This window comes from Ochotona curzoniae, unplaced genomic scaffold (assembly GCF_017591425.1).
Source record: "Ochotona curzoniae isolate NIBS_2020 unplaced genomic scaffold, NIBS_Ocur_1.0 scaffold_4701, whole genome shotgun sequence".
NCBI lineage: Eukaryota > Metazoa > Chordata > Mammalia > Lagomorpha > Ochotonidae > Ochotona > Ochotona curzoniae.
Window position 1 is genome coordinate 57,227,472 of NW_024467122.1, and position 19,504 is coordinate 57,246,975.

The 19,504-nt window shown below is 41.2% G+C and overlaps 1 protein-coding gene across 2 annotated transcripts in view; it reads left to right on the top strand.

Moving 5' to 3' along the window:
* Positions 1-1,348: 1,348 nt before the first annotated feature.
* Positions 1,349-19,504, top strand: part of AP4E1 (adaptor related protein complex 4 subunit epsilon 1) — a 65,031-nt gene continuing 46,875 nt past the window's right edge. The window contains exons 1-6 of one of the 2 annotated variants that reach the window (XM_040970234.1): positions 1,349-1,611; positions 6,245-6,316; positions 10,151-10,274; positions 12,997-13,070; positions 14,093-14,214; positions 16,683-16,842. In XM_040970234.1, the coding sequence (XP_040826168.1) occupies positions 1,462-1,611; positions 6,245-6,316; positions 10,151-10,274; positions 12,997-13,070; positions 14,093-14,214; positions 16,683-16,842 (702 nt within the window). In that variant the 5' untranslated portion in view covers positions 1,349-1,461. Of the gene's footprint in view, positions 1,612-6,151; positions 6,317-10,150; positions 10,275-12,996; positions 13,071-14,092; positions 14,215-16,682; positions 16,843-19,504 lie in introns of those variants that run through there. The other variant, XM_040970235.1, reaches the window with a different exon arrangement.

Below are 19,504 nucleotides of genomic sequence, written 5' to 3' on the forward strand. Positions count from 1 at the left end.
AAAAGGTGCATGTCATGCAAATTGGGAGTCGAATGTCCATTCTTAAAAGTTGGGGAGGGAGGAAACTGATGAACAGGTACCAGTCATAGGTAAGAGAACCCGTTCTGGGGTTCTAGTACACAGTGGGGGGAGGGCTACAGGTAATGACATACCGTATACTACATACTTGTCTTTAAAAATCCAGAAAAAAGTGATTTTGAGTGTTTTCACCTAGTTAGGTGTGTGAAGAGAAAGATGTTTACCCTGCTTTGAACATCATGGGTGGCATCAAAACAAAACACCTCCTAAATACAAACAACTTTTACATGCCAATGAAACAAATATTTTAAAAACACAAGTAGCGCGAGCCTGTAGTTACTGAGCACTTTCAGTATTTTATCTACCACCAGCAGGACTTGAAGTGACTTTATAGTGCATTAGTTCTCTTAATTGATTTTCTTTATTTTTTTTAAACCAAAGTATGTTTTTTACTAAAACACAAGAAATTGCAAGCACACATCTCACCAGTTAGCAGGGTCATCACAGGTTATCTGCCTCCAGAAAACCCTGCACACCCCTGGGAAAATGAGAGCGAGAAAAGCAAATACCACTGAACAACATGAGGAACAGCATTCGGACTCGGTGGGTCACGTGAAAGGATTCCAGGGATGCCAACAAGTCACCGGAACTCATTTTGAGAAGCACAATACTAGACCGCGTTCCAGGCAGGCGCTAAGACACGGTTATGAGTGAGACAGGCTCGCCATTGGGAGGTCTGCATGTAGTAGCCATGTGGGCAGAACCGAGTGTTGTGGCACGTGGGGGCCAGTGCGCAGGTGTCGTGGACAAATGGGGGACCCGGAGACCGCTCCTGGCCTGCCTGACCGGCAACGCAGCTCCAGGAACGTGACCTTTAAATCGCACGGCGTGAAATGGGCACTGCGAGTTCCCAAAGCCGTTCGTCACCCTTAGAGGAGCTGGCCCCGCCGCGGCCAGGGCTCCCCGAGGTGCAGGGGCCTCTCGGGGCGCAGCAGCGCCGAGAAGCGGGAGGGCTGCCCGCGTCCCCAGTGCGGGGTGGCTGAGGTCGGGGCGTCCCTGAGAAGGCGAGACCCGCAAGGAGCCCCTTTCGAAGACGCGAGCGCTGAGGGGACGCAGAGCGAGGGTCGAGCCACTTCCTCAGGAGAACTCACAGTTGCCGGGTGGGAGGCGTCCCTGGGCTGCTATGGAAACCGGGAGCGTCCCGGCCGCGACTCGGCCAACACGTCACCTCGCTCGCCGGGGCCAGCGGCTCCGCCCCGCGGCCTCCCTGGAGAACGCCGCTGTGTGTCTGTTCGCGCTGGACGCGAATAAAGATTTCTTCTTCAAACAACAGGAAGTGCCTACGGAGGCCCGGACGGCGAGGGCTGCGGCGGCGGCGGCGGCGGCGGCGGTGGGGGCGGCCGCCTGGCATGAAGTCGGACGGCGACGCGAGAGGCGGCGGCGATGAGCGACATCGTGGAGAAGACGCTGACGGCCCTGCCGGGTCTGTTTCTGCAGGGCCAGGCGGGCGGCGGGCCCGCGGCTGCCAAGGCGTCCTTCTCGTCGCGGCTGCGCGGCCTGGTCCGCAGCATCACCGCGCTCACTTCTAAGCACGTAAGTGGCCGGCGGGTCCGGGAGGTTCGGAGCGCCGGGGTGCAGGCGTCCCCATGCCGGGAGGCCCTAGCCAGGCTGCCAGACCCCAAAACCTAACCCGGCAGACCTTCCCGAGCGGCGCAGCAGGCGCTGCCTTTGTGTCGTCTGCCGGGAAGCTTCCTTCTCCCGTCCGCACTGACAGCTCAGTTTGCTCCGATACCGACTCGTGGTGATGGGGCACAAATGTCTCTATAACCTCCGAACGTTTGTGTTTTCTCAGTGATGAAGGAGTCGCGTGCTGGCGCATCTTCCCCTAGGGTTGAGGATTAATCAGGGGAGATGTCCCGGTGCGACGGGGCTGTCGGGCACTGATTCCGCCAAGTTGCCAAGTTGATTGCCCGAGTTCTCAGTCTTCCCCAGGCCTGTCAGCTGCTCGCTGTCACTCCGTACACGGGCAAATCGGCCACCTGAGCAGGCTGTTGGAGTATGTTTGGGTTCTCAAGTTAGACCGTAAATGTCAGATTTGCTGAGTAAGTCTCGGCCTCCGGCGAGCTTTGTGAAGTCCCACAGGTTTTGGGGGGAGTTGCCCGGGTTGTGTGAGATTCTGATTCAGGGCTTCGGGAGTTGAGAACGCATGCTGCCATGAACTGCCCAAGACGTGTTTACTGAGCAACTATTTACCTAGTAGTTCTTGAAGAAAATGGAGTGAGACACATTCCCTTCTTCCAAGGATTTGGCCATTCCTTTTGTGCGTGAGTGGTGATAACGGTAACAATGTTGTGTAACTACCAGGAGAGGAAAAAGGAAAAATGAACTTCTCTGAAAGTTAAAAGAAGTTTTTTCTGGGAGGTGGGGAAAGGAGGATGGGAGAGAGGAGCTGGAATAAAATCATGCTGTGCTGAAGACGTTCTGCTTTAGATTTTCCATAATCAATATGCCATTCAATATTGGTTTACTTGATGTTCCTGATTTTTACTGATTTTTGTGGGATTTGAAATGAAAAATAATTTTTAAGAAAGATTTATTTTATTTTTATTGGAAAGGCAGATATACAGAGAGGAGGAGAGACAGAGAGGAAGATCTTCCGGCCCATGGTTCACTCTCCAAGCAGCCACAAAGGCCCAAGCAGAGCCAATCCAAAGCCAGGAGCTATTCCCCCAGGTCTCCCACACGGGTGCAGGGTCCCAAGGCCTTGAGCCGTCCTCGACTGCTTTCCCAGGCCACAAGCAGGGAGCTGGATGGGAAGTGGGGCTGCTAGGAGTAGAACCAACACCCACATGGGATCGAAGCGCGTTCAAGGAGAGGACTTTAGCCGCTATGCTATCGCGCCGGGCCCTAAATGAAAAATAAATTTAAAGATTTGTTTATGGGGCTGGCATCAGGTGTAGTGGGCTAAGCCTCTGCCTGCAAGCACTTGTATTCCCTGTGGGTGCTGGTTTGAGTCCCAGCTTCTCTGCTTCCTATCCAGCTCCCTGTTTATGTCCTGGGAAAGCAGCGAGAAGATCGCCCAAGTCTTTGGGCCCCCTGTACCCACATGGGCGATCCGGAAGAGGCTCCTGGCCATTGGCTCCTCGCTCCTGATCAGCTCAGCTCTTGTGGTCATTTAGTGAGGGCCAGGAGATGGAGGATCGGTTTCTGTGTCTCTCTTTCTCTGTATAACTACCTTTCAAATAAATCATAAACACTTCTTTACCTTTTCATAAGACAGAGAGTACAAGCTTGCATCTGTTGGTTTACTCACTAAGTAACTGCATTGGTCCTGGCTTGGCCAGGCTGAAGAGGGAGTCTGAAACTATCTGGCTCTCGGAGGTGGGTGGCCAGGGCCTGTTGTTTTCCCTGGCTTATTTGCAGGGAGCTGGGTTGGAAGTGGAGCGGCCGCTCCTATGGGATGTGGGTGCCGCAGGCATCAGCTGTGTTAAAATGCTGGCTCCAAACTTTTAAAAATAATTTAAGGGCCCAGCGCCATGGCCTAGTGGCTGAAGTCCTTGCCTTGAGTGTGCTGGGATCCCATGTGGGCACTGGTTCTGATCCCGGTAGCTCCACTTCTCATCTAGCTCCCTGCTTGTGGCCTGGGAAAGCAGTCGAGGACGGCCCAAAGCCTTGGGACCCTGCACCTGAGTGGGAGACCTGGGGAGGTTCCTGGCTCCTGGCTTTGGATCGGCGCAGCACTGGCTGTTGTGGTCACTTGGGGAGTGAATCATCGGACAGAAGATCTTCCTCTCTGTCTCTCTTCCTGTCTGTATATCTGACTTGCAATGAAAATAAAATAAATCTTAAAAAATTTAAAAAATATTATAAAATAGTAAATTTTCAAAAATAAATGTTTACTATTTTTAATTTAAGCACTTCACTTTTAAATTTAGAAATGAAATATTTAAAAATAAAAATTTTAGGGCCCGGCACGGTGGCTCAGTGGTTAAGGTCCTCGCCTTGCATGCCCGGGATCCTATATGGGCGCCGGTTCTATCCCGGCTGCCCCGCTTCCCTTCCAGCTCCCTGCCTGTGGCCCAGGAAAGCAGTCGAGGACGGCCCAAAGCTTTGGGAACCTGCACCTGCGTGGAAGACACGGAAGAGGCTCCTGGCTTCGGATCGGCATGGCATCGGCCGTTGCGCTCACTTGGGGAGTGAATCATCAGATGGAAGATCTTCCTCTCTGTCTCTCCTCTCTGTATATCTGCCTTTCCAATAAAAAAAATAATAAAAATAAATCTAAATAAATAAATAAATAAATAAAAATTTTAAATATTAATTTAAAAATTTAAATATTAAAATTTTAAATATATTTTAAAAATAACTTGAATATCTTTACTCTCAAATCACAATTTGAAACTGTGCATGGTATCCAAATGCGGTGCTAACTTTGCTAGTTTGTTTTTGCTTACCCACCTAAGGTACACCTGCTAACTCAGTGTATAATTTGTTTGCTATTTCTTTTTAAGTTTTTAATTTTCATTTTTGTTTGAAAGATGGGGAGACAGACAGATGAATGGAGATCCATCTTGGTTTGTTTACTTCCCTACTGCTGGCAGTAGCCAGGTCTGTGCCAGGTTGAAATTGGAAGCTTAGAACTCAGTCCAGGTCATACCTTGGTTCGGGAGAATCCAAGACTTTGAGTCTTTCATTACCTGTTGCCTTTTAGGATGCACATTGCAAGAATCCAGAGGGGAAGACAGGAGTTGAACCAAGCTTTGTGGTATGGGATGCAGGCATTTAAGCAGTGTCCAAACGACTGCATTCATGCCTGTCCTTTGCGTTTATGAGGCCAATTTGTAAGTGCTTATGGAGGTAAAATTACAGCGTGGATTGTGTAACATAGGAGAGTAAGTGGGAGATGCGAAATGGGGAAAAGCGTGCGGGAATAAGGCAGAAACTAGCAGGACATGGAGAATTTCTCTCCAACTTTAAATGGAGATTTACGTACTTATTTGAAAGAGTTAGAGGGAGAACATACATCCACTGGTTTATTTTCTGAGTGGCCATCCAGGTTAGGGCTGAGCCAGGTCAAAACCAGGAGCCCAGCGGCCAGGAGGTTCCACAGTGCTCCTATGTGGGGGGCAGGGACCCAGGCCTTTGGGCTAGCTTCCTCTGCTTTCCCTGGCCTTTAGCAGGGTGCTGGATTGGAAGTGCAGCAGCCAGGACACAAACCAGCACCTGTATGGGACATTCTAGCTCTAGTCCCTCTTCAGTTTTTAAAGACTGTTTCCTAAACAACCCCTTAAAGGGATAGTAACTGAGTGAAGAGAAATGGTAGTTTAGAGGTGATTGCTTTCCAGGGATGATGCTAAAGGCTGGCCAAAGCCTTCAGGCAGATCTTAGCAATGTTATATTTGTATCTCTTCTTTAAATATAATGTTTATGGGCCCAGCGTGATGGCCTAGCGGCTAAAGTCCTCGCCTTGAATGCGCCGGGATCCCATTTGGGCGCCGGTTCTAATCCCGACAGTTTTACTTCCCATCCAGGTCCCTGCTTGTGGCTTGGGAAAGCAGTTGAGGACAGCCCAAAGCCTTGGGACCCTGCACCTGTGTGGGAGACCTGGAAGAAGTTCCTGGATCCTGGCTTTTGACCGGCATAGCATTGGCCATTGTGCTCACTTGGGGAGTGAATCATCAGACAGAAGATCTTTCTGTCTCTTCTCCTCTTTGTATATCTGACTTTCCAATAAAAATAAATCTAAAAAAAATGTTTATTTTTAGTTGAAGGTATGTAAAATTAGTTTTTTATGAAACAATAAAAATTAATTTTTCTCTTTAAAAATAAAAGTATTGCTGGGGGCTGGCATCAGGGCATAGTAGGTCAAGCCTGCACTTGGCACAGTGACATCCCATATTGGAACTGGTTCATGTCTCAGTTGTTCCGCTTGCCATCCAGCTCTCTGTTTATGGCCTGGGAAAGCAGTGGGAAATGGCTCAGGTCTTTGGGCCACTGCACCCACATAGGAGACTCAGAAGAGGCTCCTGGCTTCTGGTTTTGGATCAGCTCAGCTTTGGCCATTGTGGCCCTTATGGAGTGAACCAGTGGATAAAAAATCTTTCTCTCTGTCTCTCCTCTCTGTAGCTCTGCCTTGCAAATAAAAATAAAATGAATATTTCAGAAATTAAAAAATAAAATTAATATTGAAAATAGTAGATATTCAAACGTTTAAATATTGTTTCAGGAAGAAGAGAAATTAATCCAGCAGGAATTAAATAGTTTGAAAGCAACTGTTTCTGCTCCTTCTACAACACTGGTAAGTTTATGTAGTCATTTCTATGTACTTGAGTTTGAAATTGTTCCACTGTGGACTTTAATAGGGATGTCCAACTTCTCAGTTGCTAAGATTTATTTTATCATAGTTGAAGTCAGTTATGGATGGTATACTTGAAAAGTTAGGCTGTATTATTTAAAATTGTATTTTGTGACCTGGGTTGAATATACAAATATTCATCTATAATTTTACTGTTACGTGTTTTGGGGCATGGGTTTGCTAACAAGGTAGGTTTTTATTTTTTTTAACTGTGGAACTCAGTTTACTGCACACAGCTAGACAAAGACCCAGTTTTTAAACTTGGCTGTGTATAATTTGATTTTTTGGAATAACTTAGAAGAAAAATTATCTGAAAGGGAGAGAGACAAATAATACCTATGTGCCCAGCGCGGTAGCCTGTTGCCTGGAGTCTTCGCCTTGAACATACTGGAATCCCATATGGGCGCTGGTTCGTGTCGTGGCTGCCCCGCTTCCTATCCAGCTCCCTGCCTGTGGCCTGGGAAAGCAGTAGAGGACGGCCCAAAGCTTTGTGACCCTGCACCCGCATGGGAGACCCCGAGAAGGCTCCCACTCCTGGCTTCGGATCATTGCAGCTCCAGCTATTGTGGCCACTTGGGAGTGAATCAATATACAGAAGATCTTCCTCTCTTTCTCTCCTCTTCTCTGTATATCTGACTTTGCAATTAAAGTAAAAATAAATCTAAAAAAAAAAAAAAACAAAGAATGCCAATATCTTGGTTCACTCCCAAGTGCCTTTGACTGGCTCTGGCCCAGGACAAAGCTGAGAGCCAGGAATTCAATCCATGTCTCCCAGGTGAGTGGCAAGAACCCAGGTACATGAACATCCTTGCTGGCTCACAGGGTCTGCACTAGCAGAAGTTGAATCTAGGCCCTCTGGGTATGTAGGTAGGTATACTAACCAGAGACTTAATCATTTGACTGAATGACCACCCCAGCAACTCCCTGCTTGTGAGTATTTAGTGAGTAGACTCGTGCAGATCATGGTGGGGTTGTCCCAGTGCAGATGAAAATCTAGTTTTGTTTTATTTGTTTCAATTTATTTCAAAGAGACAAAGGTCTCTTCCATCTGCTGGGTCACTGCCTGAGTACCTGTACATGCGAAGGCTGGGGTAGATGAAAGTTTGGAGTCAGGCATTCTGTGTGGGTCTCCACCTGCGGCTACCAGGAAGCAGGATTGCAAGCAGAGCTGGCGCTTAAAGCTGAAGATTCTCATATGGGATGCGAGCTTCCCACATGGTACCTTAACTGCCAGGCTAAATGTCTGTCCCGAGGTGTTTTTTGTTTTTGTTTTTGTTTTTAAATGAGAATGTTTCCAAGCAACATTTGTTCAGCAGATGTTTTGTGTTTATATGTTTTCCCTTTTTGCCCCCTTGGAAATGTGTGGGCGATCGCTTTGCATGATGAGTACATGATCATGAATGTGAATAGCAGTTGTAAATTCCGAGGGAATGTATACACTGTGTTTTATGGCTGTGATAATGTGTGGACAAATAAAGCTCAAAGCCTTGTTAATCTGATGTGTAGAGTGATTGGCATCACTCTTTGCCTTGCTACAGGGAATAAACCTGGTGCTGGGCAGAATTAAGATAGCTGGTAGATCCATCGAACATGGACACAACTTACTAAATAGTCTGTTGCTGAGCTAATCACATAGAGCAAGGATGGGGATCTTCTATACTTCAGGCCATGTAAAACCCAGATTCATTTCATCTGGCTCTTCTGAGAAAGCCACAGGAGGGACTTGAAATTCATTGCATCAGTAGCAGGCTGATTTTTAAGTTGGTAAATTTTTTTTTTAAGATTAATCTTTATTTTTATTGGGAAGGCAGGTTTACAAAGAGGAGAAAGATTTTCCATTCTCTCATTTACTCCCCAAGGGGCTGCAATGGCTACAACTGAGCCAATCCAGAGCCAGGAGGTAAGAGCCTCTTCCAGGTCTCCCGCACACACGAGTGCAGGGTCCCAAGGCTTTGGCCCATCCTATGCTGCTTTCCCAGGCCACAAGCAGGGAGCTGGATGGGAAGTGGAGCAAATAGGACATGGACTGGTGCCCATAGGGAATGCCAGTGCTTGCAGACAATTGAGCCATCATTGCAGCCCCTAAGTTGATCATTTATATGGACCATGAATGATCTTATAAATATCCAAATGACCCTTGACAGAAGAAGCGTTCCGCACCTCTGATGTAGAAGTTGGATAATAGTTAACAGAGAATTTGTAAAGAGGATTCGTGATTGGGGAATACAATTTCTACTCTTACAATAAGAAAATAATAGTGTAGGCTGTACAGTTTTGCTTAAATTAAGTTCATAATGATTTTTGAAAACCTGAAGTAAAATGCTACAAATCCAGAGTTGACATTTAATGACATTTTCACTGCTAATTGATGTAAAAATTTTTGATGAAGAACTCCCAGTGTTTTGGTTTCTCAGTATTTAATAGTCTTAATTAACATCTTAATGAGTTAATCTTATTGCTGTTAGCACTACTGGCCCAAATTAAATCTTGCTCCCCTAAAATTTTCTGATGGTTTACTTTAAGCCCTTCTTATTCACAGACACACACATATTCCCACATAAAAAGTTGCAAACATTTTACTGACTTCATTTTATTTTACTTTTTTGTAAGCATTTTGTCACTTAATAATCTTGTGATGTAATGTGCAAACTTTAGTCAATTTTAGATATTAAAATAGTTTGTGACTTTTTTGAAGCACACTTGTATTTTTATTTCTGATTAAAATTTGCTATAAATATTGAGGATGCAAATATTGCTAAAAAATTTTTAAACAGATTTATTTATTGAAAAGGCAGAATTACAGAGAGAGAAAGAAGGAGAGGCAAAGATATTCCGTCCATTGGTTAATTCCCCAAATGGCTGCAACAGTCAGAGGTTAGAAGCCAGGAGCCAGGAACTTCTTCAGGTCTCTCATGTGGGTACAGGTACCCAAGGACACAAGGCCATCTTCCACTGCTTTCCCAAACCTCAAGTAAGCAGCTGAATGGGAAGTGGAGCATCCAGGACATGAACCAATGTCTGTATGGGATCCTGGAGCTGCAGGCAACAGCTTTACCCCGTATGTCACAGCACGCAGCTATATGATGCAAAAATTGTATTATAAATAAACTTAAAGGCTCTTTGAAGAATTTTTAAATTATACTGCAAATATTGGAAAATCCTATTAAAAATTAATTCTTGGAAAGGTTATTAGTAATATGTAATTACTAATGGAGTCACACCCTTCAAATAGTAATTGTGAATTATCAAAAAGTACCTATGAAACAAAATATTACATATAGTAGAATATTTATGAAAAAAGTCTAGGTACAATCTGATTTTAAATGTGAAAAAAATTTAAAAGAAATTTTTTATCATATGTAGGAATTTTATAAATGTTTTCATTTGACAAAGTATGGTAAAATGATATCCTGCATTTCGGAAGCCAAATCTAGTTACCATGGATAAGAGTTTGTCTGAGCATCACATATGTCATATTAAAGCTAAATTTTACAATAGGAACCCATAGATTTAGAAACAGAGTTTGTCTATTTTATAGTGTTGTCATTAATAAAATGTTCGCAGTAATTTTGCTAAAATCGATACTTTGGTAATTAACTCTGGGAACAACTTTTATTTATGCAGTCTGATATTGGGTGATTAATTTATAGTATACATGTTATATCTCTGTAACAGTGTCAGGCTTGAGGTATGCCTCTGTTAAATGATTATAACATAATTTTAAAAAATCAAGACATTCTGTTTATTTATATAGTTACTGATTTTCTTGCTTTCCAGGAAATGATGAAAGAATGCATGGTAAGACTTATATATTGTGAAATGCTTGGATATGATGCTTCCTTTGGCTACATACACGCAATCAAATTGGCCCAACAAGGAAACTTACTAGAAAAAAGAGTGGGTATGTATGTGTTAAAAAAACTTTCATATTGTAATGTTGTTCTCACAATTATAGAAAGTAAAAGATGACAGGTAAATGGAATGTTTTTAGAGCACTGCATCATAATTTCCGAAGATTTAAAAGAGCAAACACTTCAGAAAGTCAGTCTATAAATGAAGTCAATTTCATGACCTATACCACCTATAGTTGTAGAAAAGAGTAAAAATTGTTTGGGCTTGTTATGGTACTTAGATGCCTACACTGGTTAATTTTCTTGTATGTGAATTAAACTTCAGTAAGTTTTTTTTTTTTTAATTCATTTATTTTTATTTGAAAGGCAGATTTACCGAAAGAGAGGGAGAGGTGTCTTCCATCCATTGGCTCACTCCCCAAATTGCATCAGTGGCCGACAGAGCTGAGCCAACCCAGACAGCTCTCATGCCATCCTCTGTGGCTTTCCAGGCCATCAGCTAGGAGCTGATTTGGAAGTGGAAAAGCTAGGGCTTGAATTGCCTATATGGGATTAGCCTACTGTGGCACTGCCTGGCCCCCTGAGCTGTCTCCCAACACAAGAGCAGGAAGCTGCATTGGAAGTGGACAGAGGACTCAATCTCAGGCACTCCTGTAGGGATACAGGCATTCCAATGGCAGCTATCTCACCATGCCACAATACCTGTACCCCAATACATTTTATAGTTTCAGCTCATAAGTGTCTTTCCTACTTGAGCTGAAATTTCACTATTAGAGTTTAATTTCTTTGAGTATATCTTCCAGAGACCTCAAGAGAGGTAGCACTGTTTTCTCATTCTATGCTAATATATAAGGGAATTTTAAAAAATGGCTCAAAAGTGAAGGGAAACATTAGAGAAGATAAAAATAGGCCCAGCAGTGGAGAAATCAGGGAAATGAGCAGAAATGTTGAGTAGTAGGCGAAGAAATAGCAGGCTGTTGCCTTGAGTCTGTCACCACTGTGTCTTCTCATGGGTGATTTTTGGGGTATTTCCAAATGGGTCACAACTAACATGCTTCTGTTCACAACTGAAAAGCTTTTCCCTTTTCCCAAAATATGCAACAGTGGTCCAAAGTTGCTTTTTTGAACTTTACTCTAAAGAAAGAAAATAAAGACATTCTAAGTATAACCTTTTAGGTATCAGATATTCTTAGTCTCTGCTATGGAGTGAAAGCAAGTTTTTGAAAGATAACGTTTCAACCTTCTCTGTGTCTTCCCTCGACTCCTGTTCACACTCTACTCCTCTGAGAGGTCTAAGGCTCACCTTTGGTGCTTTCCCTGGTAGAGAATGCCACCTTATTTTCTGTATAAATCTTACTGAATAAATAAATTTCAGGCCCCGTTAAGTCAGTGGCTGGATTAGTACCCGTTTTGTAAAGTGTCTTATTTAATGAGATAGTATTTGTCTTTATTTTAAAGGTGAGAAAATAGAAAAGTCTTGTTGTTTGTCCAAGGTCATAGAGCTAATAAATGGTGTAGCTAGCCTGTAAAATTGAATTTCTGTTAGTCTAAACATTTATCCTATGTTCCACTTAGTCATATCAAATCTACTGTATAATCATAAATGGGTTTTTATTTGTTTGTTTGTTTACCTGAGAAGTTTTTTGAGTCACACTCTTCCTGTCTATTGTCAAAATAGGATTTGTTTAACAGATATCTTTGGATTAATTTGCTGATACAGATATTATTGGTAAGTTGAGTGAAGGTGATACCATCATTGGACAGGTGATTTGTCAGCAGTCTTCTAAGATTTAATCCATGCCTTGAGTGTTCTCTGGGATTCTCCTTATCCCCTTCTTAGTTCTGGTCGGATTTTCTTTTTCATCTCTTTCCTGATTGTGTAAGTAATAATGCTGCTCCTCAGGCTTTCCCTGAAGAGAATTCTGTCAGACAGGCTGCTGCTGCTTAGTTGTGAGAATCAAAACTCTCTGTTTTCCCATGTTGGACGATAAATGCATATAGTGTGGGTAATGATGATAGTTAGTATTGGAATTGCTAATAAAACGGCCAGAAGAATTGAGAAACCAACAAGTGTAGAAGTCAGGCAACTTCAGTACTAAAGAAAGATTATGTAAAGAAGCTGTATAGCAAAGGATTTTAAGATGTGGCTTGCCTGGGTTTGAGTCATGATTCTACTATGTGTTAGCTGTTGACTGCGGGCCTCATCATTACTTTATGAAAAGGATAGTATTTACTTCCTAGAGTTTTTGTGAGTTTAGGTGAGGTAAAGCTTGTAATGTACTTGACCATAGTCACTGTCTAACAAATGCTAGTTGACAATGTGAGGACTGACGGAGAGAGGCATGGAACATCTAGATTACAGCTGCGTGGCGTTTGCTGTGTAGTCATGGGTTTCCTCACTCCTCTGTACTTCTAAAAAGTGTAAATATTATCTAAGTAAAAATGCTTGTTTAAGCCAATGAGTACATTTAATGTGGTAGAGTGCTTTTTTCCTCAGTAACTGTTGCTCATTTAGTAGTGTTTTCAGATTGAGGAAAGTAAGAGTGTGTGTGCCTTAGTATATGATTTGTATCGTGTGGGTTGGTGCTGGCTTACTCAAGTAATACAAATAGTCACTAACTCACTGTTAGCTGTAATAATTTTTATGCTTGTGTGTAACTGGTGATTTTGACCTAAGAAGTTAAGAAATATATTATTGTTTTGTTAAACTTATTGGGGAACATTTATTTTTGGTAAGTAGTAATGAGACTTTTTTCCACCCATCTTTTAAAGGTTACTTGGCTGTTTCTTTATTTCTACATGAAAGTCATGAGCTGCTGCTGCTTCTTGTGAATACAGTTGTAAAGGTATTGTCTGCTGATTAATATGAAGTCTTAAATTATTCCGGCTCTCATCTGACATGGTCATCAGTCATACTGAGTTAGATAATTTTGGAAGGGGATGGGTTTATAAAATAGGCTTAGAAAAATCTCTTAGATCAGTTTCTGTATTTTTACAGTAGGGATATAAAATAGAATTTTCAGAGTGTTGAGGGCTAACTAAAAAGCCACGTGAAGTAGTAACTTAGTGCTTTTGTTGTTATTTCATTTTGAAGTTCACAGTTAGATTATGACACAGATCTGTAAGTTCTTAAGGACACTTTTCATGCTGCTTTTTCCTCTATATTCTGAAAGAATATAGATATAGACCAAAAAATTAAAATCTTAAAAATCTAAAATAACATTTAATAGGAAAATGTAGTTGGATAACTGAATAGGTGATAAAAGCATAATCCACACTCATGAGGTTTTCTCCTGTTAAATTTTAATTAAAATGAAAGATACAGGTGAATTGATGAGCTTTTCCATTTTTCACTTAGGAATTTGATATGCGAGAGTGTATGTTGTATTTCCTGAATTTTAAGTCATTAACTGTTAAAGTTATTAGTAACTTAAATATTTTCTAGACTTTCCAAAAACATGTGTTAAAACTCTGTTAATTTATAAATTACGTATGTATATATGTGTTTTATATACAATTTTTAAAAAACTTTCACTCTTGTTACTACTGTTGATCAATTAAAAAAAAGTTCCTTGAGTTGTTTTGTTATTAGTTTAGAAAATAAAGAAGACTATTTTGGCCAATGTCAGAATAGAAATATAATTTCCTTTTATACCTGTTGTTTTGATGCTATGTTTGTCTATTAGCTTTGTTTTGGCAGTGAAACACATAGTGATATTTCTTTAAAATATAAATCTGAATGTTCAAATTAATATGAAGTTGGGAGAAAATGACTAGTATGTTGGGTCATTACAATACTGGATTTGCCATCCCTGCTTTCCCAAGTTCCACTCAATGTTTTTTTTTCTTTGCTTGGTGATTGTGCTAGGACCTGCAGAGTACCAACCTGTTAGAAGTATGCATGGCGCTCACTATTGTCAGCCAGATTTTCCCTCGAGAAATGATTCCAGCTGTTCTTCCGTTAATCGAAGATAAACTTCAACATTCTAAGTAAGTAAATTCTTTTCAGATCGATGCTTGTGTGGTATATTTCATAGCAAAGTTTTGTCATAACTTTTACTTAATGCTACCAGGGTAGAAAATGTTCTTTGACGTAATACAGAACTCCCTAGGACAATCATCCTACTTTTATATGGGTTTAGGAAAATTTCAGGCAGCTTTCTAATATTATACTCACAGACAGTAAAGCTTAGAATCAGGAATCCTTGACTTTCTTCCCAATTCCACCACTAATAGGCAATGGTTCTGTTTTTTTCCTTGGCTATGTGGGCTTGGGTAAAGCTCCTTAATTCTCACAAAGTTGTTTTGAGGATAAAATGAAATATTGGAAAACATTTGAAAACAGCTCAGATGTTCTGCATGAAAAGCTTCTGTGTATTGGCAGGATTCTTTTTATATCAAAGTCATAGCATTCAAATTCTGATTTATAGCAGAATATATCCAAATAAGCAATAACTTGTAGTATTTTGCAACCTTTTTCTTGTAAGATTCGTTAATTATCTCCTTATTAGCTTCACTTACGTTTTTACCACGTTAGAAATTATTTTGTCTTTGGTAAGCTCCTTAGATTCGTAATCTTTAAAGTTAAGAAAAAGTTTGCAGTCACTTTTCCTTTGTGATTATAATCGATTGATTATACAGACATTCTAGGTAAAGTGTTTTTTTAAATTACTCATACAACATTTTATCACATATGCTTCCTTAAATCAATGTTTTTTAATATATATTTATTTTATTTATTTGAAAGGCGGTGTTAGAGAGGGAGGGAGAGACCTTCTATTTGTTGGTTCACTCCCCAGATGGCCACATGGCTAGAGCTGGCCAGGGCAAGCCAGGACCCTGAAGCTTCTGTGTCTGCAGTGTGGGTATAGGGGTCCAAGCACTTGGGCAATCTTTTGTTGCTTTCCTGGGAGCATTGGCAGGGAGATGGCTCAGAAGTGAACCAGCTGGGTCTTGAACTAGGATCTGTATGAAATGCTGGCACCATAGGTGGTAGCTTAACCTACACACCATGGAGCAGCCCAAGTCTGTATTTTTTTTTAATGTGAGAACAATTTCTCATTATTTGCTAGTTTGCTTAGAAAGATATTGAACTGTTTTTTTTAAATGGAATTAGCATTAGCTGGATGACCAGTTGTTAGGAATCTTATAAAAGTGATACTGAATAGAACACAAAAGGATGCATTAGGTCTGAATGTTGAGATTCTGTGACTAAGTTGGCAATTTCTTTAGCATAGTCAGTTATTTAGATTCTTCCTATGAAATTAGCCTCAGTTTTTGAAGCTAAATTCTATTCCTTAGAACCAAAACAGATTGCAGGTAGCTTTGTTTTTGGTAGTGCTTGTGAATCTGTAGCTTTCTGATCAACCTTGCACTGCTCTGTCATCTCATATTTGACATAAATTGATAGTAAGGAATTCTAAAACTTCACTTTTGAGTATAAGTAATATACATTTTCTCCAGTCACTGGTTTTTGTAGTCCAAGTAAATATTTCATTCCTGTGTTGTTTGAGTACTATCAGCATAGTCTTAAATTAGATGTATTTGGAAATAGGCATGAGACAGAATGACAAAAACATACTTCTTTGAAAACTGTATCATGAATATAAGGTGGTATTTTTATTTTTGCTTCAGTTATCTGCTATAAATGAAATCCAAAACTAATATGTATATATTTCTCTTTATTATCGTGAGGCTTTTGAAACAGATGAACTGGGAGAGGAATAGCATCTTTATGTGTGTTCCCCAAGTATTTGGAATATGTTTGCCCATGGTATGAAAAAAGAAACATTGAAATACTTTAGAGAATATTAAATTTAGAGAATTAAATATTAATAAAGAAATTTACATATTATTAGCTGAAATGATCAATTACTGGTTTGAGTCCCAGCTGCTCTGCTTCCACGCAGCTCCCTGCCAATATGGCTGGGAAAGCAGTGGAAGATGACCCAAGTACTGGAGTCTTCTACCCATGTGGGACACCCAGACGGAGTTCTAGGTCCTGGTTTCCACTTGCCTTCGCCTCAGTGGTTGAGGCTGTTTGGGAAGTGAAGCAGCAGATGGCAAATCCCTCTCTTCTAAAGTCTTTCTCTTTCTCCCTTTTTTCTGCCATCCTACCTTTCAAATAAATAAAATTTAAAAAAAATAGAATTAGGGAATCAGTAATTATCAGTTTTATTTTTCTGAATTCGGAAGTGGCATATTCTCATTACAAAATTTAGTAACTAGAGAATTGTGTAAAATAGTCAAAGTCTGTGGAAGTTTATCTTCTAAAGACAACCACTTTTTATGCTTTGATTTGTTAGAATAAAGTTAATACCAAATATATCATTCTTTTTAGATGAAAGAAATAGCTAGTATTTTGAAGTCATCTGTCCCATATTTTTTTCTAAATAAATGTCTAATAATTCAGATTTTCTTGTTTAGATTTTGTTTTTGTTTTTGTTTTTAATCCTCAGGGAGATTATACGAAAAAAAGCTGTTCTAGCATTATACAAATTCCATCTCATTGCCCCTAATCAAGTACAGCATATCCACGTGAAGTTTCGGAAAGCACTTTGTGACAGAGATGTTGGGGTCATGGCTGCTTCCTTGCACATATACTTTAGGATGATTAAGGTGAGTTAGAAATTTCAGGTAGTGTGTATGTTTATTTTTTAAATTTTATTTGAAAGGCTGAGCCAGGCTGAATCTATAGGAGGCTAGAATAAATGTATGGGAGCCATCCAAGTACTTGAGGAAGCTCTCTCAGAAAAATATAGTTACGGAATTAAAGGAAAACTCAGATGTTGCATTAAAATGTTTAATTAACATTTTATGCTTTGGTGCTGGCTTTTTAATTATGTCAGAATTGGTATTTTTGTGCCTAAATTTGTGTGTGTGTGTGTGTGTGTGAGAGAGAGAGAGAGAGAGAGAGAAAGAGAAAGAGGTGTGGTAAAATGGTAGTTATGAAAGGTGATTAAAATGTGCATATTGTGCATATTTTTTATTATTTAGGAATACACATTAAAACTTTTTCTCTATGCAACTTTATATTTAAAAAACAAAGTTGTGGTCTTAATCCAATTCTTAGTATTTTAGATTATTTACTACTATGTTTGATTTTCCTACATCATCAAATTTTTTTTTTCTTTTTTTGGATTATAAATGTGAGATTTCTTTTGCTTTTTTTAAAAAAATTATTTTTAGCGTTGATTACATAGTTGAGAGGGATGCTCACCATGTGAATGTCTGGTTAGGGTGGGGAACATTGAGGTGTGGAGGAAGGGGGGTGGGATACATGTTTTAATTTTTTTTTTCACCTGAGTCTGCAGGGTAGGGGAGGGGAGGGGACCACTCTTTGCTGTCAAACTACATCAGCACTAGGGGATGAGGATGATGATGCCTTAGAGACCTGATCCAATGTGGGGAAGAGTGTTTTGAGGCTGTCACTTGAGTGGTTTTGATAGTTTTGAGGTGTCCTTGGCTTCTTTGCTCCAGGGTTGAGAAAATCTTTCCAAGGTCCATTGGCTGATCAAGTCCACCTTAGTGCATCTACAGACCCAGGAACATGTTACAAAGGTTGGCCTGGAGAGCGGTCCGATGTGTTTTGCTTTCCATCGTTTGATGAGGCACATGACATCCTCTGCTGGTTTAGATGAGCTGGCTATCCCTTGTGCACATATGTGCATGCTATCCACTGCACAGGCATCAGCAACTGAGGAGATCCAGTCCCAGAACATGCACTCCAAGGTTGGAGCGCATATATTGAGGGTTTTCCCGTGGCCAGAGTTTGAGTCTAGCAGTTTAGTTGGTGAGTTCCCTAAGAAACCTTACCTGGGGTGGCCTCAGACCTGACTCCTTGTGTGTGATAGCCAGTGCAGGGCCAGGTTCAGTCTGTCATCTGCACCATTTGGATGCTGCTGCCTGATCAGTTCTGCCCCCAGTGCTATCTCTCATGTTACCTAATGGGTGCTGCAGCCCAGCCCAGCCTGCTACAGGCATGTTGAAGACCGTAGCAGGGGGCTTGGCTTAGTAGGATCAACCCTAACTAGCCCCCATCAGGTCCACCCCCCAACCCCAATGTTTGTATGTGCTATAGCCTAGCCTGGTCTGTACTGCAGCCCAGCTGATTTTCATGTTCACCCATGGGTGCTTCAGCCTAGCTCAGCCTGATTCACCCCTCAAACCTGGCCCGCATGTATGCCAGTGAGTTCCGCCAACCTGTCCAGCCTGGTTTGCCACCAGCCCTGGCTCTTGTGCTCACCACCAGGAGCTGCAGCCTAGCAGTGAAGTGCCCAGTTTCCTACCAGGCTGGCATCCATCCCCGGATCTCGCACTTGCCAGGGGGTCCTGTGGTCTGGCCTGACAGGATCTACATCTAGTCCTGGCACTTGCCAGTGGGTGTGCTATGACGTAGCCTAACCTGGTCTGCCCCCAGACCAGCTCACTCCCAGTCCCTACTGTCACACTTACCAGTAGAAGCAGCAGCCCAGCAGTGAGTCCCTGAGGTGACAGATTTTTTCAGTATTTGCTAAAATAAATAGTGGACTGTTGAATTCATTTTACAATTTAGAAGCAATCCTTTCACTTAACACATTATGTCCAAAATAGTATGGTAAAGATATTTGATACCGAAAATGATTTTTCCTCTAGTATCTGCCAAAATTTGAAAGACCTATAATGTCCCTCCTGAAAATTTAACCTTGATACGTAGTGAAAATTGCATTGAAGAAGCTGATGTTCATTTTGAGAAGCATATATTTAATTTCCCAATACAAGAAATTTGTTACATAATTAGAGAATCAAGGCACACTTACCTAGAACCAGAAATATGTTTAAATTCTGTATGTTAATTAATTTTTAATTGACAAACCCACTGAGTTTTGGGGGTTTTGAATGTATAAGTAGTGTTGTCTTTGCCTTTCTACCTACAACAGGTGTAACACATTTATGAGAAATTACTGGATACAGTTCAGAGATTGTGAACAGACCTTGGTTTTTATCCAAAGCAGTGATTTTATTGTCCCTTTTTTGCATGCCAGTTTCTACATTTTGTCTTAATTTCTGGTATTGGCCATTAACGATTCTAAGATGTGTTTCTAAAAATTAAAAAATGTGATTAAACTGTGTTGGGAGAAAAGTAGGGAGTGGTCGAAGTTTTTCTGGAGATGATTCACATTAGCATTAGGTAGCCAAAGGAATTTCGTCATGGAAGATATTATGTGTATTAGAGCACTGTTTGATTAAATGTAAACATAGACATATTTAATTAAGTTAGGCTCTCTGTGCATTTCAGCAA